Source organism: Ascaphus truei, chromosome 1 (assembly GCF_040206685.1).
Source record: "Ascaphus truei isolate aAscTru1 chromosome 1, aAscTru1.hap1, whole genome shotgun sequence".
In the NCBI taxonomy this organism is placed as follows: Eukaryota; Metazoa; Chordata; class Amphibia; order Anura; family Ascaphidae; genus Ascaphus; species Ascaphus truei.
Window position 1 is genome coordinate 440,275,457 of NC_134483.1, and position 26,817 is coordinate 440,302,273.

At 44.9% G+C, this 26,817-nt stretch overlaps 1 protein-coding gene across 2 annotated transcripts in view; it reads right to left on the reverse strand.

Moving 5' to 3' along the window:
• AFG2A (AAA ATPase AFG2A) overlaps positions 1-26,817 on the reverse strand; it is a 407,705-nt gene that overhangs the window by 345,377 nt on the left and 35,511 nt on the right. For both annotated transcript variants that reach the window (XM_075615740.1, XM_075615729.1), the window contains exon 10: positions 7,861-8,015. In XM_075615740.1, the coding sequence (XP_075471855.1) occupies positions 7,861-8,015 (155 nt within the window). The remainder of the gene's footprint in view (positions 1-7,860; positions 8,016-26,817) is intronic.

Sequence of the window (26,817 nt, forward strand, 5' to 3'; positions counted from 1 at the left end):
GGGATGTCCCTCCTGTCCCCGCTTCCCCCTGTCACCGCGTGACAGCCCGCGGGGCAGGAGATGAGAGCGGGGATGTCCCTCAGGTCGCCGCTTACCTCAGATCCCGCTGCCTGCATGGAGGTGGTAGCGGGGGGTTTCTTCTCCCCACCGCTGTCCCTGGCGCTCCCGCTGCCTGCGCGGGAGGAGGGGGGGGAGCGGGTGGTGGTGCTGGTCGCGGCCTTTCCTCTGCTCCGACCCCACCCCCCGTCTGTGTAGAGTGAGAGAGTGTGTGTGTGTATGTATATATGGGAGAGAAAGTGTGTGTGTGTATATGGGTGTGTGTATGTGTGTGTAAGTGTGTGTAAGTGTGTGTAAGTGTGTGTGAGTGTGTGTGAGTGTGTGTGAGTGTCTGTGAGTGTCTGTGAGTGTCTAAGTGTGTGTAAGTGTGTGTGAGTGTCTGTGAGTGTGCGTGAGTGTGCGTAAGTGTGCGTAAGTGTGCATAAGTGTGCGTAAGTGTGCGTGGGAGTGTGTGTGAGTGTGTGTGCGTGTGCGTAAGTGTGTGTGAGTGTGTGTGCAGTGTGAGCAATGAGGAGTGTGTGTGCAGTGTACAGTGTGTGTGCAGTGTGTCAGTGTGTGCAGTGTGAGCAATGAGCAGTGTGTGTGCAGTGTGCAGTGTGTGTGCAGTGTGTGTGCAGTGTGCAGTGTGTGTGCAGTGTGTCCAATGAGCAGTGTGTGTGCAGTGTGCAGTGTGTGTGCAGTGTGTCAGTGTGTGCAGTGTGAGCAATGAGCAGTGTGTGTGCAGTGTGCAGTGTGTGTGCAGTGTGTCCAATGAGCAGTGTGTGTGCAGTGTGTCCAATGAGCAGTGTGTGTGCAGTGTGTCAGTGTGTGCAGTGTGTGCAGTGTGAGCAATGAGCAGTGTGTGTGCAGTGTGCAGTGTGTGTGCAGTGTGTCCAATGAGCAGTGTGTGTGCAGTGTGCAGTGTGTGTGCAGTGTGTCAGTGTGTGCAGTGTGAGCAATGAGCAGTGTGTGTGCAGTGTGCAGTGTGTGTGCAGTGTGTGTGCAGTGTGTCAGTGTGAGCAATGAGCAGTGTGTGTGCAGTGTGCAGTGTGTGTGCAGTGTGGCAGTGTGAGCAATGAGCAGTGTGTGTGCAGTGAGTGTGTGCAGTGTGTGCAAAAAAAAAATGAAAAAAAAAAATTTTTTTTAATTTTTTTTTTTTTTTTTTAAAAACGGGAGCCACGGGAAAACCGCGTTATAACCGAATCGCGGTATAACGAGGCGCGTTATAACGGGGTTTAGCTGTATATATATACACAGTGGTTGACAAATCACCAAAAAATCTACTCGCCACACAAAAAAATCTACTCGCCACCTAGTACCAAACGTGTGCTGCTTGGGCCAATATTTACTCGCCCGGGGGTTAAATCCACTCGCCCGGGGCGAGCAAATGTATAGGTTTGTCGAACACTGTATATATATATTGTTCGACAAACCTATACATTTGCACGCCCCGGGCGAGTGGATTTAACATCGTGGCGAGCACCTATTGGCCCAAGTAGCACACGTGTGGTACTAGGTGGTGAATAGATTTTTTTTGTTCGGCAAGTAGATTTTATTGTGATTTGTCGACCACTATATGTATATATATATATATATGTGTGTATATATATATACACCTGTATGTATCAATTGTAAGACCTGCTAAGGAACAGATGATTGTTATTATGTCCTGATGTGTAAAACCATAGAATTCAAAGAGGATGTACTTTCTTTTTCACACAACTGTATGCGTGCGTGTGTGTGTGTGTGTGTGTGTGTGTGTGTGTGTGTGTGTGTGTGTATATGTATATACACACACACACACACACACACACACACACACACACACACACACATACAGTGGTGTGAAAAAGAAAGTACACCCTCTTTGAATTCTATGGTTTTACACCTCAGGACATAATAACAATCATCTGTTCCTTAGCAGGTCTTACAATTAGGTAAATACAACCTCAGATGAACAACACATGACATATTACACTGTGTTATGATTAATTTAACAAAAATAAAGTCAAAATGTAGATGCTGTGTGTGAAAAACTAAGTACACCCTTACTGCTTCCATAGGAATTAAGATGCTAAGTAGCAGACAGGTGCTGCTAATCAAATGCCCTTGATTAATTGATCATCAGCAATTGTGACCACCTCTATAAAAGCCGAAGTTTTAGCAGTTTGCTGGTCTGAAGCATTCAGGTGTGTGTTTAACACAATGCCAAGGAGGAAAGACATCAGCAATGATCTTAGAGAAGCAATTGTTGCTGCCCATCAATCTGGGAAGGGTTATAAGGCCATTTCCAAACAATTTAAAGTCCATCATTCTACAGTGAGAAAGATTATTTAAAAGTGGAAAACATTCAAGACAGTTGCCAATCTTCCCTGGGGTGGACGTCCCAGCAAATTCAACCCAAGGTCAGACCGTGCAATGCTCAGAGAAATTGCAAAAATCCAAGAGTTACATTTCAGACTCTACAGGCCTCAGTTAGCATGTTAAATGTTAAAGTTCATGAGAGCACAATTAGAAAAAGACTGAACAAGTATGGTTTGTTTGGAAGGGTTGCCAGGAGAAAGCCTTTTCTCTCTAAAAAGAACATGGCAGCACAGCTTAGGTTTGCAAAGTTGCATCTGAACAAACCACAAGACTTCTAGAACAATGTCCTTTTGGACAGACAAGACTAAAGTGGAGATGTTTGGCCATAATAAACAGCGCCACGTTTGGCGAAAACCAAACACAGCATATCAGCACAAACACCTCAACCAACTGTCAACCACGGTGGTGGAGGGGTGATGATTTGGGTTTGTTTTGCAGCCACAGGACCTGGGAACCTTGCAGTCATTGAGTCGACCATGAACTCCTCTGAATACCAAAGTATTCTAGAGTCAAATGTGAGGCCATCTGTCCGACAGCTAAAGCTTAGCTGAAATTGGGTCATGCAACAGGACAATGATCCCAAGCACACCAGCAAATCTAAAACAGAATGGCTGAAAAAGAAAAGAATCAAGGTGTTGCAATGGCCCAGTCAAAGTCCAGACCTCAACCCGATTGAAATGCTGTGGCTGGACCTTAAGAGAGCTGTGCATAAACAAATGCCCGCAAACCTCAATGAACAGAAACAACGTTGTAAAGAAGAGTGGGCCAAAATTCCTCCACAACGATGTGAGAGACTGATAGTCATACAGAAAACGATTACTTCAAGTTATTGCTGCTAAAGGTGGTTCTACAAGCTATTGAATCAGCAGGTGTACTTAGTTTTTCACACATGGCTTCTCCATTTTGTCTTTATTTTTGTTAAATAAATCATGACACAGTGTAATATGTCATGTGTTGTTGTTCATCTGAGGTTGTATTTACCTAATTTTAAGACTTGCCAATTGAACAGATGATTGTTATTATGTCCTGATACGTAAAACCATAGAATTCAAAGAGGGTGTACTTTCTTTTTCACGTGTGTGTGTGTGTGTGTGTGTGTGTGTGTGTGTGTGTGTGTGTGTGTGTGTGTGTGTGTGTGTGTGTGTGTGTGTGTGTGTGTGTGTGTGTGTGTGTGTGTGTGTGTGTGTGTGTGTGTGTGTGTGTGTGTGTGTGTGTGTGTATTTATATATTTTGAGAAAATATCCAATCTTGGGAACACATTTGGATGAGGCTCCTTCCATTATATTTAGAAGAACGGAATGTCATAAAACCATCTTGGCTCCTACTAAATTACGATCTTTACCCAATACTGGGTTCACAAAACCATCAGGAAACTTTAGATGCAATAGAGGGAGATGTCTCACTTGTACTTTTTTGACAACACAAAAGAAATTTACATATTTTTCTAATGGTGAGACATTTGTGGTTAAAGGCTTTATTAATTGCCAAACCACTTTTGTAATATACCTTATTCATTGTGCTTGCGGCCTACAGTATGTAGGCCGCACCACACATCCCCTCTGCACTAGATTTTTAGAGCATAGGAGAAATGTCTTGAACGGTATAACTAACCATAGTTTGTCAAAACATTGTTTCCTTTGCCACAATATGAGAGTCATGGGTCTGGAACATATTCCCTCATCTGTTTTAGCAGGAGATAGGGTCAAGTTGCTCTCTCTTAGGGAAACCTACTGGATTTTCAGGCTTAATAGCCTGACACCCGGAGGTTTGAATGAGAATTTGGACACTAGTACCATTGTCTAGTGTCCAAGTTCTCCTTCCTAGTCTGCCTGCCCACTCTTTCCTTACCCCTTCCCCACCCCTTTTTATCCCTCCCCATTCCATATTGTTTAGATCATCAGACTCATTTTTTTGTCGTTTTGAGTTATTTATGTGTATGTGCACATTTTTATATATCTTTGTTTACTTTATTGTTTATATAGGAATACTTGTGTCCACGCATGTGATGGTTATATATGCACTACATGTGTGTATGCACTTTTTACATGAATGTACACACATTTTTATTTTATTTACCTTCCTCTATTTTTGAGTCTGTTTTCCTTACATGTCTATGCTTAATGTTGTTATACACATATATATATATATATCTCTCAATTTTTCCAGATTCACAATTTTTATTATAATTTATATTAAAAAAAAAAATGTTTAAGAATTTTTTAAATTTTTTATTATTATTTTTATTATTAATATTTAGTATTTATATATATTTTATTAATATAAGGATTTGGATTATATATATATATGTATCTATTTCATAGTTATTTTATATTTATTTTGTATTGTATGTATTGTATTGTATGTCTTTATTTATATAGCGCCATAAATGTACATAGCGCTTCACAGTAGTAATACATATCATATAAATAACAAATAATATAAATAACAGATCATGGGAATAAGTGCTTCAGACATACTGTAAAAGTAACAGTAAGGAAGGAGTCCCTGCTCCGAGGAGCTTACAATCTAATTGGTAGGTAGGGAGAACGTACAGAGACAGTAGGAGGGAATACTAGTAAGTGCGTCTGCAGGGGGCCAAGCTTTATGTGTCATGTGTCCATGATTATCCAGTGCTACTCATATGCTTCTTTAAGCAGATGTGTCTTAAGGTGAGTCTTAAAGGTTGATAGCGAGGGGGCTAGTCAGGTGTTGAGGGGAAGGGCATTCCAGAGGTGTGGGGCAGAAAGTGAGAAAGGTTTAAAGCGGGAGAGAGCTTTAGATACAAAGGGGGTAGAAAGAAGACATCCTTGAGAAGAACGCAAGAGTCGGGATGGTGCATAGCGAGAAATTAGGGCTGAGAAGTAAGGAGGGGCAAAAGAATGTAAAGCTTTAAAAGTGAGCAGGAGAATTGAGTGTGAGATACGTGATTTAATAGGAAGCCAGGAGAGGGATTTCAGGAGGGGAGATGCGGAGACAGATTTAGGAAAGAGTAGAGTGATTCTGGCAGCAGCGTTTAGGATAGATTGTAGGGGAGACAGGTGAGAGGTATGAAGGCTGGACAGCAGGAGGTTTTAGCAGTTGAGTAACAGAGGAAAGGGCGTATCTTTGTGATATTGCGGAGGAAAAAGCGACAAGTTTTAGAAACGTTTTGAATATGAGAAGAGAATGAGAGAGAGAAATCAAGTGTAACCCCTAGGCAGTGTGCGTGGGCTACTGGGTGAATGATCGTATTTCCAATAGCAATCTGGAAGGAGGTAGTAGGGCCAGGTTTGGGAGGAAGTATAAGGAGCTCTGTTTTTGCCATGTTAAGTTTCAGTTGGCCGATGGCCATCCAGGATGATATTCCAGAGAGGCATTCAGAAACTTTGGTCTGTATAGCAGGTGTAAGGTCAGGGGTTGAAAGGTAAATTTGTGTGTCGTCAGCATAGAGGTGATATTTAAACCCAAAAGATGTGATTAGATCACCTAGAGAGAGTGTGTAAAGAGAAAAGAGAAGGGGTCCCAGGACAGAGCCCTGGGGTACCCCTACAGAGAGATCAATAGAGGATGAGGTGTTAGCAAAAGAGACACTGAAAGTACGATGGGAGAGGTAAGAGGAGATCCGAGATAAAGCTTTGTTCCGAATACCAAGAGTATGGAGAATGTGAAGGAGAAGAGGGTGGTCCACGGTGTCGAACGCTGCAGAGAGGTCGAGTAATATGAGCAGAGTGTAATGACCTCTGTGATTATTGGTATGTAACATTTAATAATATTTTTTCTTAATTTGACTTGCCTTATTATATATGTTTTATATTGCAGCCCTATTCCAATAACCTTAGATTTTTTTGTGTTATATATTGGCTCTATCCTAGTTTCATTGATGGTCCTTTTCTGTATGAATTTCTCTTTAAGAGACATCATATTTGTCTTCCTACTAATAAACCTATCAGGTTTAAGTCAACCCTATAAAGGTTCACCACTTATCCCTTAGAATTCACCCTTGAAGAAGTCGGCGCAAAAGCTGACGAAACGGTGTAGGTTTGCGTCATCAATGTCCGACAGCTGACTGTGAGAGGAGTGCCTAATCGCATGTGAGGAGTGAGAGCAACTATTTCAGTTATATTGGCGGAACAAAGTGGAAGGCTGCATTTGTCTGTCTGTCTGGCTGAGTCTGAGTCTGACATGAAGCAGAGACACGAGTGAATATTCAATTTGAACGAATACAGCTGTCTTGTGTGAGGGGGTAATCCAGGAAGTGGAAGTGGAACAGCGTCTCCAGTGTTACCCGGATCAGCATCACATATGTTCATCTCCAGCATGATTTCGTTGGTGTGCTGACGGAGGGACGCGGAGACCCCTGTGATCATCGCGGTTACATCCTTTGGTGAGACCATTCCTTAATCCCTTGCCTATGCTATTTTCTTACCCCCATCTCCATCTATAGAGGTCAATATCAGCCTGATTTTTCCACGTTTGCATCCGCAATCTATCCTCTGACGGGTCAATTACCTCTCTCCATTTGTTGCTCCAGTCATTTGCTACCTATCGAGTGACAATTCCTCCCACATCTCACTGCCTCCTACATTTGCGCTATTTGGACATTTTTTGGTCACATTTCCCTTCTTTTTTATTTTCAAGAGTATTCTTGTTTTTTATTGTCATATATTGTGTTTATTGTGTCTATTGGCATCATTGTGTTTGTTTTAATCTGTTCAGTCACCTAGCCTTCCTTGCTTAATAAATGTTCCTGTTTTTTATAAGAGTGACGGTTACAGCAGAGGAGGCACCTAAGGAACGGCTGGTGTGGAACCCTGCAGTCTATGGCGATTGAGTACATCTCATAAATGCTTGATTTTATGCTCTGTTTGTGAGTGCGCTTTTTATATGTTTAAGTCCTATAAAATATTTATTGTACTTTATTACACTAGGAGTGTGTCTGTTTTTATATATATATATATATATATGAAAAAAACAGACACACTCCTAATATATAGAGAGAGAGAGAGAGAGAGAGAGAGAGAGAGAGAGAGAGAGAGAGAGAGAGAGAGAGAATTGCAACAACCAGCACTCACATGTCACAAGGTATCCAGATGCTAGTCCCATAAATAATCAAATAGATGAGATATTACCAGATGGAGGTCCAGCAACAAAGAGACAGCAGACCAGGGGTATATTCAAAGTAGTATGTATTGTAGAAACACACAGGCACCTCAGCCAACGTTTCGGTCTGCAGAGAGAGACCTGAGGAAGGTCTCTCTTTGCAGACCGAAACGTTGGCTGAGGTGCCTGTGTGTAATATTATATATATACATATATATATACATATACACACACACATACACACCAATAGGCAGCGAGTGTATGAACTGTAGCATAATCAACGGTGCAGTAGGAACTTGTCCAGTTTCACACTGGGACCTTGCCACCTCTGGCATTTGAAGGGCTGAACATTGTTTTAAGAGTGCCCTTGAGATGACTTACATTGGGCACGTCAATTGCCACCTCCCTCATGGCACTGGGCCTGACATCGTTCATCGCCTGCAGGAAATCGTTCAGCGTGATTACCACAGACCCGGCAACCTCACTTTCTGATGGGTTGGATAGCTCTCCAAGTTTTTTCCGTAGAGCATTCAAGCCTGCAAAGGAAACCATCTGTACATGATTTATTCTGTCATCACCAGCGAAAATGAATAAAGGCAAGACAATCAGAATCAATACTACATTATATTGCATCACAAACGGGCAATCAGAATTACACCTGTCTACCTAGCCAAAATCATTGCATCTTACTTTGGTGTAACGGGAAAATGGCCGACTTGATGTTTTTTTTTAATTTTTTGAAATATATTCTTTGCTGGGCTGAACAACCAGATAACACAGGTTCAGACACACTTTAGAATGCTATCAGTCACTCAAATTGAACTAAACTCTATTTACCACACGTGTTAAAAAGTGGTTAAATTACCACAAAAAGCAGACACACTTTATATGAAAAATATGTTAGACTTCTTAACATGTTTTCCATATGCGAATTGAGGTATATTTATACTTTATACATTTCCTGGCATAAAAAAAAAAAAAAATTTAAAAAAAACTGTTGTACATCAATATGTGGTAATTAAAGCACTTTTAATGGTGTGTAGTTCTCTTCTACGAATGGATTTTATTCTTCGTTTACAAGTCTTTTTTATTTTACCCATTTATTTGCGCTGTCAAAGTAGTGCACAAAGTAGTATTATGCAAACGTTCTGCTTAATATAATTTCATTCATTCAAATGCAATAGGGTTGATGGTGGCACTTTCGCACACAAACTCTTATTCACTTCAAATGGGAGTGTCCGTACGATACCGTCCCCATCGGCACTATAGCAGTGTAATGAATAACCCTGCAAGATCTTAATAACAGCTATGCCATTTAGTCAGGGACTGTTTAGTTGTTCAGTGTGAAGCTGGTTTTGTGCATCATTTGAACTTCCCACATCTTCTTCATTTGCGCTAAGGGAAGGAGGCGGCTAAAAAGACAACCAGATATAGTTAGATTGAGAAGTCAACGTGTAAGATTAATAAACAATGCTTCTATAAAATATCCCCTACGGGTTTTTTTTTATCAGGGTTGGACCCCAGAGAAATGAGTAAAACATTGCTTCCATTCATTTCAACAGGGCTCCGAGGGATGGAAAAGCCTATTGGACACCATTTGCTAAATGCTCAATAAGGAGACCTGATATGCTTTAACAACCCAGCAAATAAAACTGTGCTATGTAGCATCTGGTGCCGCTGCAGAGAGAAAAAAATATATAACAGCTATAAAAGGGCATGAACACCTGCCTTCAATCCCCAGGCCCTGTAACAGAATCACAAATATTTGCAATTCAAACTTCCTGTAATGTGGCACATTCATAATGAACAGGATACGGTACAATATCAATAAAAACATTCCACAGGGCCAGCTGGAGAGAACGGAGAAAGCAACAGGCTGCAGGCAAAGGAAATACTGGAAATATCTTCCCCATTGTAACTGCAGATCAGATTTTTCAAGCTAATCATCGCAAGAAGCCCAATGGCAATAGCAGGCGAGTTGCAACAGTGGACAGGCCTCCCCATTGCCACAAGATGAACGCAAATGCAGAACACTGAAGTACCAGTGATTCCAAAATGATTTGTAACGAAATGGATCAAAATAAAGCACTCTTCGCAAATATTTCTGCCATGCTTTTTGTAGCCGGGTCTATTTTTAAAGAGGAAATCGCATCTACGAACATGGTCATAGCAACCAGGCATGCAGGATATCAACAGAGGCCATGTTTAAAATGTTTCGGTGGTTTGATGTTGGTTAAACTCTATCAAATGTAAGACACCAAAGCCAAAATAAAATACAGTATCTACATTATGTTCTAATTAGACTGTGCCCATTTTGTTAGCAACCCTTTTAAGAGACAGACATTTTTTACTTGGAAGTAACGCAGCAATCTGTTTTGTTTTAATTTTTTTGTGGGTTACAGATGACTAAAAAGAGAGAAAAAAAACACAGAATACTTGCTAGGGAGTCAGTCGATAGTGTTAATAATCACTGGACTTGCCCAGTGAGGAACGTCTGCATTGAAAGCTCTAGGCGTGCACATGGTCGTTATGGAGGAACTTGTGGATGGCCCGTATTTTGTATATTGGCACAACACACAAAATGATACATTTTCCTAATAGAAGGACGCCGATACAGAATCATTCCAAAAGTGGGGTTGTGCCTTAAAACCAAACTACTGCTTTTCAGGATACAAATTTCCAGTCTGCCATATGTCCAATTTTTACAATACACAGATACAAAAATGAACATTTCCTCAACCTGTAAAAAGTTGCAGTAATATTGGAGTTACTCCACAATTTGCTTCCTTTTTAACAGCTGAGTCATAATTAGTGTGAAATATTTGCAAATTAGGTCACAGTGTGCAACCATTAATTCACAAAAATTAATTTTGCCCATAGTCTTTGTTGGAGTAGACCATCTTCAGGCTGCAAGGTGGTTAAAGCAAGAACCCCCCCCCCCCTTGATTAAAAACTAAAATTCATAATATGATCAGGGCAGTTCTCACGAGCAGAACTGTGCTAGGTCTCAGCTCTGGGGACCATCAGGATCCAGAGAATTTGTATTTGCTGCTCATTTTGTCCCTTTTGGGAAACCAGTATAGCCTCCAGGTCTGCCACTGCATGGGCCAAGAGGAAGCTGGGATGTCATGGAAGTATGACATCACGGCTTCCTATTGGATGACTCGAGGAAGCAATCTTGATTTTTTTCCCCCCATGTCAACTGAAAATACAATTGGAACATTCTCAGGAACAGGAGGTGTTCACCAGAGCTGACACAAACACAGTTCAGCTGCAGAGGACCTCCCCATGTAGATGATGGAGGGGGCAAATAAATCAAATTTTTGGGGAGGGGCTTCAACCCTAACCAATGATATGCAGCTCAAAAACCATGTTAGAAACAGGAGCCAAAAGGCGACAGTGTGAAGTTTTAAGAGGATGAGTTTTAGTAAAACAAATTATTCAGAGGCCGTGGTTGTGTTTCTACAATACAATATCCAGAAAATAAAAAGGGTAACAAGATTAAATGGTGCAAAACAAGATGAAAGAAATTTATTAAATCCTGGTCCTATGGTTTTAGCCCCTTTTGAGTTTTGCCGATTTTTTTTTCATTCCCCTAACTGTATATATCAGGCCAAAAATATTAAATACTTAGGAGTCAGACAGAATTTTTAGGGGTCAGCGTTTTGTAAAGCGCGCGCAGGGGTGGGGGGGGGGCACGTTTTGGCTACCTCTCAGCCCCATCCCCACCCCTTTCTTCGTCTGTATCACTATGTGTGTATGTCAGTGTGTATCACACACACACACAAACACACACACACACGACCTGTCAATCAGCCATCACTGCGCTCCGCACCGGAGCCAGGGGGGACATTTTAGACACCCAGGCACCCGGGATTTTTCCATCCTATGTGTGCGTGTGTGTGCATATATAGGCATAATATGGCACCATTTGGAAGTCAGAGAACACGGTGCAATTAGAGCAGGATCCTTTTATCCTAAGCTTACCCCTTCTGGGGCAGCATTTAGGGATACCATTACATACAAATTTAGAGAACTAATGTTTTATCAATACAGAGGCAGTCTTCCATGTCAGATGGCAAATACATATGATTCTTACACTACAAAAGATCACACAGTATAAACAAACCCCTTTGCTGACAAAGAGGTCAGCACCAGGTTGCAAAGCAATTTACAAGATTCCAACATGGATTTATTGGGAAAGACCAAGCCAAACAAATCTGATCTTTTTTTATCCTGTCCACCATATAAGACTGATAAACAAGTTGCAATGCTTGGAATTGGATTTATTTCTAACTTTTTCTAACGTGCTACTCACCAAGAAAACTCATTACTAGAGCGCGTATAGGAACATAGGGAGGGCACACATTTCAGACCCACAAGCCATTCTAAGGTGACTGAACGGGTAAGATATTGGTTGAAGGATAAGCGACAGAGTTATGGTAAAGCGATTCAAGGTGACTGAATTAATGATTCAGGTACATTAGAGCAGGGGGGTGCAAACTGTGGGCGGGGTGCGCAAACTGGGGGGTTACAGAGGCCCCGCGCTCTTCCCCAAGGCATTTAAATGAAATGCCGTGATAGCGACGAAGGCCTCTGTAACTTCCCTTACCGCAGCTTCTAGCCATGGCAAAGTGATGTGATGTCAGAACGCCGGAAGCGGGACGCGAGCAGGGGGGGAGAGCCGGCAGGGGGTCGCAGGGGAAAAAGTTTGCACTCCCCTGGATTAGAGGAATGGTCAAACGGGTGGCAACTAGAATTTAATTCCAAAAATGCAAAAGTATGCGTATGAGCCACAAAAAAAAAAAGATCAAATTCAGGATGATGGCAGCAATCCAGGTACAGGGTTAAAACAAGAGGGCTCCGGAACTGAACCGCGTTGATTTATGCTCTTGGGACCCCCTGCAATACTTAACTCCATAGGGGGAGTCGGTATCTCTGGCAAGTTAGAAGGACCTCGGCATATGGGCCAATAGGAAGCCGCCACAGCACGAGTGACGCGGGACATTTAAACGCCGCTATTATGTTAGGCACACAACTTGTCTGCAGAGATACCGACATCCCCTACGGAGGTAACTACCTCTGAAAACAGGGGGTGCCCCAGAGCTGAAATTAACACCGTTTCTCTCTGGAGACCCTCTGCTTCAAAACTGTAACCAAAAATAAATAGAAAAAAAAAAATGAAACCTAGATGGCTTTTTTTTTTAATGGCACAGTAATGTCAACTACTTGTATAGAGGAAAGATACCTCACTCATTATTTCAGCTGACTTAAAAGTAGGCAAACACGGAAACACAGCAATGGGGAAAGCCAGTAGGATGCCAGTTTGTACAGGGAAAGGTTTTAGCAGCAGGAGGAGAGGGAGAGTGAAGGCCCTTTATAGATCATTGTTAAGACCTCACATCAAGAGCACAGGGTTCAGTTCTGGAGACCACATCTCCGTCCGGAAGCATATAAATAAATTGGAGATTGTGCAAAGAAGAGCTACTGAAATGTTGCAAAGCCACAACATCATAAAACGTATCAAAAAAGACTCAAAAACTCTCAAAAAGGAGAGAGAGGGTACGAGTGAAACTTCCAAATAAAGCGTTTCACCAACGTACAGGAGGGAAGCACACTTCAGAGAACGAGAAGTGCTAGAACAGGTCATGCTCTGAAGCGGGGGGATGGGACATTTTGGCTGAAATCAAAATCTCCAAGAGGGTATGGTCTTATGTGCTTGTACTATTAAGCCCATCTTAAAGCAGAAACTCTGATCTATTTATGTTTCTAAAATCCAGTTTCCCCTTTCCAAATCAGGGAATGAGTGATCAAAGCTTTGCAAACAAAGCCTGAAGTCATTCGAGCAGAATGTGCGTGCACAAGGCACTTCTGGGGTCATCATTTAGTTGAAACTATTTTTTTTTTCCTTCTTACATTCAGTGATAATAAAAAGCAGACAGGGAATAAGAGCATGTATTTTCCTGTTTCCTCATGCTGTTTTCATAATCATTCTCTCTCCCCCCTGCCCCCCCCCCCCCCATCACCCCGCTGCTGAAACCTGGCCACAGAAAACCTAATAAAGAGAACGCATCTAGTTGTATGACATACCAAAACAAAACATGTGTGTGTGTGTGTGTGTGTGTGTGTGTGTGTGTGTGTGTGTGTGTGTGTGTGTGTGTGTGTGTGTGTGTGTGTGTGTGTGTGTGTGTGTGTGTGTGTGTGCATAACAGCATTTATGGCGAGGCAGTGTTGGCAAAATAGCATGTCAACCGCAAGGTCCACAATTCTACTAGATTTGGGGTGCAGTCTCATATCTCGGAGATCATGAATTAATATGTAAATTGTTTGAAAGACCCATTCTGAAGACCAATTTCAAAGTCAAAACCTGCTTAGCCGTGCTGCCACTAGTAGTACGTAGGGGGGGACCCCACTCAGCTAATAAATGGAGTGGGTGGATGTGCTCCTCTGGGTTAATAAATTGATATCTAGTCCTTCGCAATGTCTTGCTGCTGTGTCCCTCACCAGGGCGCTGCAAAATCAAATGGTGTCGTGTTGCCATGACAACGGGACAGCACATTGTCATGGCAAAGTGGCACCACAGGGGTCCCGTTGTCATAACAATGTGGCGCCACGAGGTCACGTTGTCAAGGCAATGCGACACCATTTGACATCGCGGCACCAAGATGAGGGACACTGCAGGAAGACATCGGTAAGAGAGCTACAGAGGCACCGCGCCCTTCCCCGGCAGTTTTATGGTTGTGCGGAAGAGCGCGGGGCCTCTGTAGCCGTGGGGCTCGGTGCAGGCTAAGTGATGATCAAAATGTGGCTGAAGGATTGGCTCTGTGGTAACGTCCACTGGGAATTGGAGTGTCCAGTGTCATCTCTCCTTGTGACATTGGACAAGTCACTAAATCTCCCTGGGCCTCAGGCATCAACATTACAATGTAAGCTCTGCAGGGCCGGGGCTTCTTGGGCCTACCAAATTCAATATACTGCGCTGTATACATAAAAAAAATATTATCATGATCATCAATACCCATGGCATGAGAAGGTACATGTTTAAAACACCCCCAAAAGAAGTGAACAAGAAAGCCACTGAACTCACACATCAGTGTAATAATCATCTTACAAAATATATAACATGACACACTGCTGTATTATTATTTATTTACACTCCTCCCTGGTACCGTATGTGCCCGGTGCTAGGCCTACTGCAACTCTTCTCATGCGGTTATCCAAGGTCTCTGGTAAGTAGTTAATATTAGGCATCTTATGGGCCAAAACGTTTAAAAGCTTTAAATGTGGAGGTAGAGCAGACTACAGAGCACAGTGTAGGAGTACAGTTTCATTCGCATAACCCTAATGGTTTTAGCAAGCCCTCTCGCACGGATACAGAGAAGGAAACTAAGCAAGCATCAGCATTTGGACACTTTCCTCCATTTTAATATAGACAGTTGCTAAGATACCAGAACACTATTAGCTGACAGGGAAAACATGCCGTCAAATAACTTCCCCGCACTAGTTTTGTGTTTTTTTTTGTTCATCTGGATTTAATATTTGCTAGCTGCAATCACTCTTAAATCTGCTCTTTCCTTTTATACTTGTCCATTTGCCCTAGGTTACCGTACTGAATAAGGATGTGGTTTTGTGGTTTGTTCATTTTCTTTCCTGGTAGCCTCAGATTTATTTGGATGTCTGTTATGTGTTATACATTTGGGGGGGTGGGAGGGGGCATAATTCTTTTCCTAACAATTACGGTTTCCTAAAATGTAATTATACTTCTGTTGGATATGAATGCAGCCCTTGACAACTTATTGAAGTGCTTAGAATCCAGGACATATTATTGGCTGGTGTACTGCTCTGTGGGTGGATGTGCAATGCTTTCACATCTCTTTATGGGACAGGAAGCTCTATTGGCCCTGTATTGTGGATGCAGGATTGCCAACAGCCCCAGATTAAGCCAGGCCCTGCTCCAAACTAGGCAGCACACTGAATATACGGCGCAGTTTGCTTTAGATGTTTCCTGTGCTGTGTTAGAGGCCATTGTGGTCTGGCGATGGAAGAGACTTATTATGGAGAGAGGAGGAGACAGAGAAAGGTTGGGCAGTGGTAAGAGCTGTAGCCGATATTATCATTAATAAGTGTTAACTGTGCCGGCTACTTGTGTTTCAAAGTTCGCAAGTCTAGTGTGACAGGGAAATGACTAGTAAGCAGATGAGTTGGTAACAGCCAAGGGAGCTCCTGCCCAACAGGCATGAGTTGCAAAACAAGAATATTTTGAGGTTGTGTCCATCATGGCAAATAAATTAAAGTTCCGTCATTTAACACTATGAGACGTGTCTAATATTTGAATGAAGTTTTAATCGTTTTGCAAAAAAATCTTTGCAAATAAAAAAAGGGGCCACAAAAATACCTACAGTACATACTGTACTTTTAACTCTGGTTTGAGATTAAAAGCAGGCGCAGAATAAGAACTCTATCAGGGAAAAGATGTATAAAGAATAATATAAAGTATGTGTTCAGCTGGATTGTGAAACTGGAATTAAACAGGAAAACCATCAGAAAGGCCATTGGGAATTTGACACCTGGTATTTTAGCATTGCATATGGAGTGACCAAATTATTCTTTAGAGTTAAAACAATAAGTGGTAACCCAGCTCTTCTGTGCACGCTTAGCAACCTATCAGTTTATATTGGTTCTGCCCTGGGTGTTCCTCTAAGCCAGGAGTTTTCAAACCTGTAAATACTTTGAATGAATGTTAATACAGTAATTGTTTGGAGAATGTTAATTGTTTAGAGGGCCACTGCAATTACACAGTTTTATCAATTTATTGTTATTTACAAATAGCTTCTGAATTTAATAAAATACTGAAATGACATATAAAAAACAATCCTTTTAGTATAGATACAGCATATAACACTAGGGTCCTGATATGAATTTGTAAAGGCTCTTGGGATAACCAGTGAAGTTATAGGCTGCGCTTACAGTGCCTTGCGACGGCGACGGCGCTCCGAAACAAATACATGGACTCCGTCGCAAGCGCTTATAGTAAGCGCGTCCAAAAATGTTGAAGCCGGGTAAATTTGATTTTTTTTAGAGACAGTCGCCACATGTGACTGTCTCTAAACCAATCAAATTGTGCGGCCCGCCCCTTTTAGTGACGTCACTGGCCTTGTCGTCAGCGACGTCGATAAAAATCAAATTACAACTTTCGCTTGTGGCGACGTCATCGGTCGCGTCGCCAGGACTATAAGCGCGGCCTTATGAAGTATTTAAGTGAATAAACGGGGATGGTTGAAACCACTTTTTACTTTCCAAAATGGCCGTCCATCTTTCTCTCAGGTTCTCCTGGTCATATTATCCTTGGTTCATTGATCAACCTATTTTTCTGCTTTACTTGTCCCTGGGCCACCCAGCTGCATCTGACATGTGGTCCAGGGACAGTGGGTGCGGTGGCCTTGCGGCCCTTCTAATCCTGACCCATGATTGCATGTGGTCAACAAAAGCTGTAGGCCGGGCGAGGATTAGCAAAACGAAGAAGCAAAACAAATTCAAGCTTAAGGTCAAACGCATTCCAGCCAACAAACGACATGTTCCCTCGAGTGACATGTCAACGCCCAGATGAAACCACTTCGGGATTGAGGCAAACACTTCAAATTATAGTTCATAAAAACAGCCTAAGAACATCTGTTGCAGCTTTAGGCCACAAAGGCCACTTGCCTGCGTTTGTTTACGAGCAGGTCTGCCCGTTTGCGAGCACGCAACGGCACGCTTATGTGCAACCCACAAAGAATGGGTCAGAGAAAAGGCTACATTTTCATTTTCTTCCAGTGTATCAATTTCCCAGACATTATTGCGCCTGTTCAGTTTAACCCCTCGGCAGCCACAGCAGCCTCAGGTTACATGAAATCTCACAAACCCTTCATTTGTGGACAGTGAAGAGAGAGAGTGGCAACAATGTCAATTTCATTACTTGGCAATGTGCTGCATAAACATTTATTTTTGTGTATGAAGAGCTAGTTGGTAAAAAAAAAAACACAAGCGTAAAGTTGCCCGCGTCCTGCATCTTTTAGGCAGCTTCTCCAAGGGTGCGACTTTGTTACAGGCAGCAAAGACCAAGCAAACTTGGGCACACGTTTATATCATCTCTATTAATTGGAAACCACTTTAAAGATATATCTATATACATATATATATATAGCAATGTCTATTGAAAGATAGATAAAACCTTATTTGCCATTGTTCTGCTCTAACAGAAGTAATAGAAATAATTTGTAGTAATCATTAATTACTGCTATATTACGACTCCTGAACTACTTTTATATAGTAAAAAAATGTAAACACTTGGATTTCTTCTGTTTTTCAACGTAGCACAGCAAATCTGGCTCAAAATGGATGCAAATTGCAGCAATTTAACCTTGCATCTATCGGTCGCTGCATGAAGATTTTTGCCCTATGTTTTTCACTGTGCGTCCGCTTTAGATTTAGGGCGGGTCAGAAAGAGCAATTAGAGGGGAGTTACATGACCCCCAGATTATAATGAGATGCATCAAAATGTCTCTGTGCATCACTACTTTCTTTTTTTATCTTCCTTTTGTTAAAAAAAATCCACCATGTCTTAGTCGAAGTACTTCAGAGGGTAACAATTTGCAATAATGTGTGGTTGAAACCTATCACAACTTCAAATTGCAAAGCAAGTAACCATCCTCACTCTGATGTGAGCCACCAGGTCGTTGCTTTACTGGCGGTGCACGTCTTTAACCCAAAAGAGCGCATAACTCTCATAGTGTATTAGTGTTTCACAGTTAAAAGCATATGAAAGTAAAAAACGCACGTGCAAAATATAAATAAAATCAGGCTCTTCGCATCCCAAATAAAGTGAGAGCGCCACAAAACGCGGTGGAATACATCAATGCCAGGAGTAACGTGTCTGTAGCAGGTGTGTCCAAAACGCGCCTATTCTCCGCTATCATCCGGTTCTGGACACTCGCTGGGCTTCTTAGCTGGCGCTGATGTTATCACGGTGCGCCCCTATCCGCTGCTTGGGGTGTGCGAGGACTGAACAGCGGCGGTGCGTATAACAGAAATCCAGGAGAGACGCGTCCTGGTGCCATCCACATCTCTGCTGTCGCACGGACACTTCCAAAGAGGGAGACAGCAATTCACAGTGCCACAGCAATCCCGACAAGCCTGATCTTATTTATATGGTGTGCATGCGTTATTTACTTTCATATGCTTCTAACTATAACACAGTAACACACTATGAGAGTTGCGCGCTCTTTTTTGTTCTTGTTTCTAGTGAAGTTGAGCCTTTGTTTTTCCGAGCAGCCGACCTCTAAGGTTGCGCCCCCGTGCCGCGGACCGCGCTCATGCTTGAGACTGGTGACGTCACCAACTCCACAAGTCTGAGCGTTTGGGTGACCGGCAAGTTTTTCTGTCAGTGTGAGTGCGGGGAAAGAATTTGGGGCGTGGCCAAAACACGGACTGGCACTGATTGGTTGAGGAGGTCATGTGACCCCTCTGTGCGCCTGAAAGTCAATTTAATTTGTCTCGACAAGCGCCTAGCACCCGCGGGCGTACGTTCACACTCATGAGCGCGCCACGTGAGTGTGCGCCAAGCACGGTCAACAGCAGCGTGGACGCAGCCTAAGATTGCATTCACTTCCCAGCTGGCAAGAGAAGCATTTTTCACAATTTTGTTTATTTTCACAGTTCACTCTTTTTGTAGTTTTATCACTTATTAGATACCTTTATATTCACATTCATTTGTATACGTATTTTCCGATACATTCGCTAACTTATATAGGTTACATCTAGCACTTTTTATAAAGTCGCTAGCACTAATCACGTATTTGCATTTAGTGTGCTTTATTGTTGTTTTCTGTATCATGTCTTTAATTCAAGCTGTGCTCAAAAGCTGTGTAATGTGGCAGCCAGAAGCTTATAGGGGTCCATGTTAAAATGGATTTAAAGCAAATTGGACACTGTGTGCTCATTTTAACATAATTTCCCAGAATCCCTTGCTACAGTGGAAGCAGTGCATGCTAGGAGATAATGGTGAAAAGCCGGGTTGCCAACCTGTCTGAGACAAGTGAATGTGCTTCACAAGGAATATTTTTATTTGCTGTATGGTGGAGTGTTTGTCTCACTTTTTTTACCCACCATAACTTATCTTAATCTTAATATATAAAATCGAATGGTTAGTGAGGTTAGTGCTATCTGCGGTGAATCTGATTGGTCCTCAGCCTCTGGCCAATCAGATTGCTGTGTGTGACGTCACCCAACTGCCACTCTCTTCCCCCTCGGCTCGCGCGCCACACACACACACACACGCGCGCCACACACACACACACACACACACACACACACACACACACACACACACACACACACACACACACACACACACACACACACCGCCCAAATCACCTCTCCCCGCTCCAAATCACCTCTCCCCCTCCCCAGCGGCATCACCTCTCCCCCTCCCCGCTCCAAATCACCTCTCCCCCTCCCCAGCGGCGCTCAAACTCACCTCTCCCCCTCCCCAGCGGCATCACCTCTCCCCGGCGCGTAAGATGGCGGACCCCCTTCCTCCCTCGCGGCGCCGAGTAAGAAGATGGCGGCGCCCGGAAGTACAGGTAGGTGTCGCTCCCCCACCTCCGGCGCCAAACGGAACTGAGAAAGGGCGCATCAACTGAGACGTGTGTGTGTGTGTGTGTGTGTGTGTCCACTGCCCCCCTCCTGTCCACTGCCCCCCCCCTGTCCACTGCCCCCCCCCTCCTGTCCACTGCCCCCCCCTCCTGTCCACTGCCCCCCCCCCTCCTGTCCACTGCCCCCCCCCCTCCTGTCCACTGCCCCCCCCCTCCTGTCCACCCGCCCCCCCCTCCTGTTCACCCGCCCCCCCCCTCCTGTCCACTGCCCCCCCCCTCCTGTCCACTGCCCCCCCCCCTCCTGTCCACTGCCCCCCCCTCCTGTCCACTGCCCCCCCCTCCTGTCCACTGCCCCCCCCCTCCTGTCCACTGCCCCCCCCCTCCTGTCCACTGCCCCCCCCTCCTGTCCACTGCCCCCCCCTCCTGTCCACTGCCCCCCCCCTCCTGTCCACTGCCCCCCCCCTCCTGTCCACTGCCCCCCACTCCTGTCCACTGCCCCCCACTCCTGTCCACTGCCCCCCCCCCTCCTGTCCACTGCCCCCCCTCCTGTCCACTGCCCCCCCTCCTGTCCACTGCCCCCCCTCCTGTCCACTGGCCCCCCCCTCCTGTCCACTGCCCCCCCCTCCTGTCCACTGCCCCCCCCTCCTGTCCACTGCCCCCCCCTCCTGTCCACTGCCCCCCCCCTCCTGTCCACTGCCCCCCCCCTCCTGTCCACTGCCCCCCCCTCCTGTCCACTGCCCCCCCCCCTCCTGTCCACTGCCCCCCCCTCCTGTCCACTGCCCCCCCCTCCTGTCCACCTCCCCCCCTCCTGTCCACCTCCCCCCCTCCTGTCCACCTCCCCCCCCTCTCCTGTCCACCTCCCCCCCCCTCCTGTCCACCGCCCCCCCTTCCTGTCCACCGCCCCCCCCCTCCTGTCCACCTCCTACCCCTCTCCTGTCCACTGCCCCCCCTCCTGTCCACTGTCCGTCCCTCCTGTCCACTGTCCGTCCCCCCCCCCTCCTGTCCACTGTCCGTCCCTCCTGTCCACTGTCCCCCCATCCTGTCCACTGCCCCCCCCCCCTCCTGTCCACTGTCCGTCCCCACAACCTCCTGTCCACTGTTTATCCCCCCCCCCCTCCTGTCCTCTGGGGAACACGGAGAAAGAGGGAGAGAGAAGGGAGCGGGAAATTTTACTCACGGGCAACGCCAGGTCTCCCTCCCCGCCGCCGCTCCAACTGGAACAGATGGCGGCTCCCGGAAGGACCCCCTTCCTCCCTCGCGGCGCCCAGTGAGAAGATGGCGGCGCCCGGAAGTACAGGTAGGTGTCGCCTGTGTCGCTCCCCCACTTCACCACCCCCCCACTTCTCCCCCCCCCACTCCTCCCCCACCTACCCCCCCACCTCCCAGAGCACGCTCTCTACGGCTCAACATCCCCAAGGAGCAGGAGGAGGGCGGCAGGGACTTAATGCTGCTAGGTGAGGAAATGGAGGGGGAGGAATCCATGCCTTTGAGGCGCCCCCCCCCTGCCTTTGACGCCACCCTCCCCTCCCCGCCGCTGACTCACCTCCCCTCCCCTGACTCCCCTCCCTGGTGCTCCCCTCCCCGGCGCTCCACTCACATCACCTCCCACACACTGACTGACACACACACACGCTGACTGACGCACACACACACGCACACTAACTGACGCGCGTACACACACTGACTGACACACACACACTGACTGACACACACACACTGACTGACACACACACACTGACTGACACACACACACTGACTGACACACACACACTGACTGACACACACACACCGACTGACACACACACACCGACTGACACACCGACTGACACACACACACACACACCCCCACACACACACACACTGACTGCCGCACGCGCACACACACCCCCACACACACACACTGACTGGCGCACGCGCACACACACACTGACTGACTGACGCACGCACACACTGACTGACGCGCACACAAACCCTGACTGACGCACACACGCACACACTGACTGAGGCACACACACACGCACACACTGACTGTGTGTGCGTCAGTCAGTCTGTGTGTGTTTGTGTTTCTGCCTCAGACTCACTGACGCGCGCGCAAACACAGTGACTGACGCACACACGCTACATGAAGCTGTAAAGGAGGGGGGGGGGACTGGATTGATGTGAATGGGGGACAAACAGAGAGAGGGAGGAGGAGAGAGAGAGGAACGGGAACATTACATCCCGGGCAACGCCGGGTCTCTCAGCTAGTATAATATATAACTTACCATGTGTTAAACACTTTCGCAGGAAATGGAGCAATGTGTCAAAACAAACGGCTATCTGCACTTTCTCTCCCACTACATTAGTAACATCAAACCTAGTTCTTCAGCAAGGGGGGGGGGGGGAAAGCATTAAAAATTGCTTTTAAAATGGTAACAGGACAGTCTAAAATAATTGTTTTCCTGTTGCACAGACCCCATCCCCCCCTCATCCTTCCTCTAGATAATAATAAACTTGCAACTAATACAGTCTTGTCTGGATTCAATTAGACTCTCACTGTCTAGTCTTACTCTTTAAACAATGCCTTCAAACCTTTCTGGCCCCTGCGATGCTATCAGAGGCCCCAGTGTTTCATAACAGCACGCCAAAATGGTGCGCAGATCGGGCGGATATTGAAGATTAATTTTAAGCATTACAAACCAAATACTTCCTTCCACTGTAAACAAATCAAATGAAATCCCCTTCTTGAAGAAATCAAGCTCTATTTACATTCACCCTGATGCAGCTGCGCAGGCAGCCTTAGAAGGCCATGATTGCAATAAATTCCTATATTAGGAACGCCGGGTTTACCAGGCAGAAATCTACAACAGTTTACTCTCTGCTCAATTATTAACGTTTCCTAGAGGTTTCAAACAAAGTGCCAGCGTTCCCCTTTACCATGACGTTAACAATGAATGCACGTTTTAAAACAGCAATCCCTCCAGAAGCCTATGTTAGTTTAACTCATAGAAATGCAGTACAGTATCTTGCTCTTTTTTTGTTTGTTATGTTATTCTAGTGTTAAAAACCATGATTTTCATCAGCTTTAGCGTCGTGCTATGGTAACCTTTAGACAGCAATGGGCTTTGGGGAGAGCTTCATTGTAACCTACCAGACACTTACAACTTCAAACACATATCTCCTGCACAAAGCACGAGATTATAAAAAAGCAAAACAGTGTTGAAAAGGGCAAGTAGAAACCTCGAAGAAAAAAAAATGCAAAAATAAACGGTGATTGGCACAGACTGCTGCTTTAAGGGATTAAAGCGCCATGTGGGGCGTAAAACGTGTTGGGAGGATTTGTGTGCCTCCTTATAATGGCTAATCGTTAAATACTGAATATGCTTTTTATATGAATACTGCATTCAAACCCTCTATGTTTCTGTGGCAGTGAACCGTTTCTCTATCTATAAGGATTAATACCTTTGTCGGCACCTACACAGGGTTAGACTTCAGCATTCTAAATGAATGCAGCACAATGCATGTACTTAAAGTTAACACTACAGTTTCACTGGGCAACATAGAAAGGTACAGAACAGCAGGACATTGTCCCATCCAGCATTAAACGGTTTAAGATTCATGTATAAACTCCTGTGTGCTGAGGGCGGGTACAGTTAGAGATGGGATTAGTATTATTTAGCAGCCGCTCCTTGTAACATGGTAATCAGCTGACATAGATTTCATTAATGAAGCTCTAGGGTATTTAGACATGGTACCCCAAAGATCCCAGCATAACCCCAGAAGAAGCCTACTGATTTGGAGAAACTAGTTTGGCTTTTTGGACCTTGGAGGCCACCTTACCAACCCCTCTACAATCCAGCACTGACGTCAGAGGTCTCCGGAGCGCCTGCTGGTGAGAGAAGAAGACGGGAAAGACTCCGTGTGGATGACCTGGCAGGAAGAAAGTACCAGCTGCTGACGAGAGCGGAGTTAGGGTTGGAGCGCGCCCCAAGTCACTCCCTGCCCGCTTACTTGGGGGAGAGTGTGAGTTTATGTATCACCTTTGTGTTTGTTGCTTGGAAATAAAACGTTATTGCACCAGCATTTCTGTATGTGTTTCCTCCTACATGTATCTGTGATGGCGGTTTAACCTATGAGACCCTGGTTCAACGGAGGAGTGCACAACATCACTCAGCAGGGCTGGTATTATCTATTACTGTGCATTCACTTTATTCAGTTTGCGCTTGTAACGCGTAGCTCACCACAAATGAAGCGCGACCGCGGTGCTGAGGTAGGGAATTGAGTAACGCCAACCCATAAAGGGAGATCCTCCAATGAAGAGCCAGGGTGGAACCAGGAAACCGAATCCTATGGGCTGCTGGTGCACACAGGTGTGCCCTATGATGCAGCCTGATCAGGAATGGAGGGGGGACCGAGCGCGCGCCGACCCGCGCGCGTCACTGAGGTCAGGGGGCGGAGACCGGAGCGCAAGTCACTGAGGTCAGGGGGCGGAGACCGGAGCGCAAGTCAAAGTCACTCCCATGCCGGTCCTGTCCGTCTCCAGGATGGGGGCGGAGACTGGGGCGTGAGGCAGAGGGGAGGCTGGATGAGCGCACTCGCCACGCGCCGGAGCGTGGGGCAGAGGTGGAGCCCGCGGGCGGGCAGACAGGCTGCGCCAGGTCCACGCGCGTGTAACCGGGCCATGAGACTGCGCATCCTGGGTGTCCGTGGCGGCAGTTGTTTCCAGGTGAGGAGACTGTCTCCAGCCGCCAGAATGGCGGATCCTCACAGCACCGTGAACACACATTTTATTCACTTCTTGGTTATTGCACTTGGGAAACTGCAAGTGTTTTTGGCAGCACCTGATATATAATGCACTGGAACATTGCACTTTAAATAGCTGTATATCTGTCACTTATCACTAGTTTAAGTTTGCGCCTTATTTTCTTCATCTCTTATTAAAAGGTTTAAAGCTGCAATCTCACACTGTGTTCAAGGTTAAAAGAAAAATAGTAATAATAACAATTAAATGCTAAAACCAAACAATAGAACAGGTCACAATAAAACTTCTAAAGTATATTTTTTATCCTTCCTTTAAAACGTATTTTGTAACATGACATAAAAGATAACTTCTGTGACAGATGGTAAATTCAGATGGAGTGAAAGTTTTTAGGGCGCTGTATAAAATGCTACACGGCATTGATGCAGAAGAACATATTGTTGCGAGTGCTACTGTAAAACTCTTTCATACGGACACTGCTGCTGCATCAAACAGCGTGCCGGCTTTGAAATGACACACTTTGGAGAGCACAGCTCTGTCTGATTCCCTGTAACTGAAAAATATCTGCTGATGTGTCAATACAAAGTAAACAGTTCATGGCATTATCATTTGGGTGCCATTCAGAAGCGCTTCCTGCTAGCGAGCTGGAAAGATCAAAAGATAAGAACTAGAAAAGGCTTTCATGAATTTGTAAAGGTATAACCTTGGCCTTCCTCGGTGACTAAAGCATTCTAACCGCTGAATTATTCTGAACACCAAAAACAATGCTATTAAAGCCTTACATCATCCATGGACCAGAGAAATGCCAGCTCTTAATGGAACATATTGAGCAGCTATGAACATGAGTGCCTAGAACTTCAAACTTGTGTGCCAACAAAATGTTACCCGATATAAACATTTCTTTGGACCCTAGAGTTTTTAGTGCTAAAATAATTGGTAATCTGGCACATCCATATACAATATGACAATAACAAGCACTGTAATAAAGAGCAACATTTTTAATAGTCACATCACCAAAGCTAGGCTCAACGTTTCGGTCCCCAGGGGGACCTTCCGCAGGAGGCAACACTGCGTACAACAAAGACAAAATAGGTCCCAAAATCCAGGGGCAGCTACTGCCAGTCTTTAGGTAGATAGGGTACCTGGGAACCAGCAGTAAACAAAGCAAAAAGAAATAGGGGAACATACAAATCTAAAGGTAAAAGTGAAAGAGTAAACCCATCCCAGCAGATGAATAGAAATACAGACACATCCAGATCAATATAATAAACAAAGAAGCAGTAGAACAGTCTAGGCACACAAAGCCATACTGGATAACTATGATTATGAGAAAAGGAGGTGATGGGGGAAGAAGGGAGAGAGCGACTCTAGCTCTGGTGATGTGACTATTAAACGCCTTAAACTTTATTCCAGTGCTGGTACTGTCGTATTTTGTATGGAAGGGACAGATGACCTATTATACAAACTGTTTCTACTCTGCATGGATATGTCCTGAGGATGCTATAGGCTTGCCTTATACGAGTGTGCTGACGCTACGCTCTCTCCGAGTGCTAAAAGAATTCACATGTGGCCGTTGTTTACACGTATTTTAGGGGAGAGAGGTATATAATAATAATAATAATATTATTTTCTTGTATAGCTGCTAGTTTTACGTAGCGCTTTACAGAGACATTTTGCAGGCACAGGTCCCTGCCCCGTGGAGCTTACAATCGATGTTTTTGGTGCCTGAGGCACAGGGAGATAAAGTGACTTGCCCAAGGTCACAAGGAGCCGACACTGGGAACTGAACCAGGTTCCCCTGCTTCAAACTCAGTGCTAGTCAGTGTCTTTATTCACTGAGTCACTCCTCCCTAGATTTTAATATTGTTTTATTGATATGTTTCATTTTAGAGAGAGAGACTGAAAGGGTCCAAAACTACTTTAACATTAGTATGTAGAATTTAAGTCCAATGTTTCAGGCTTGCATTA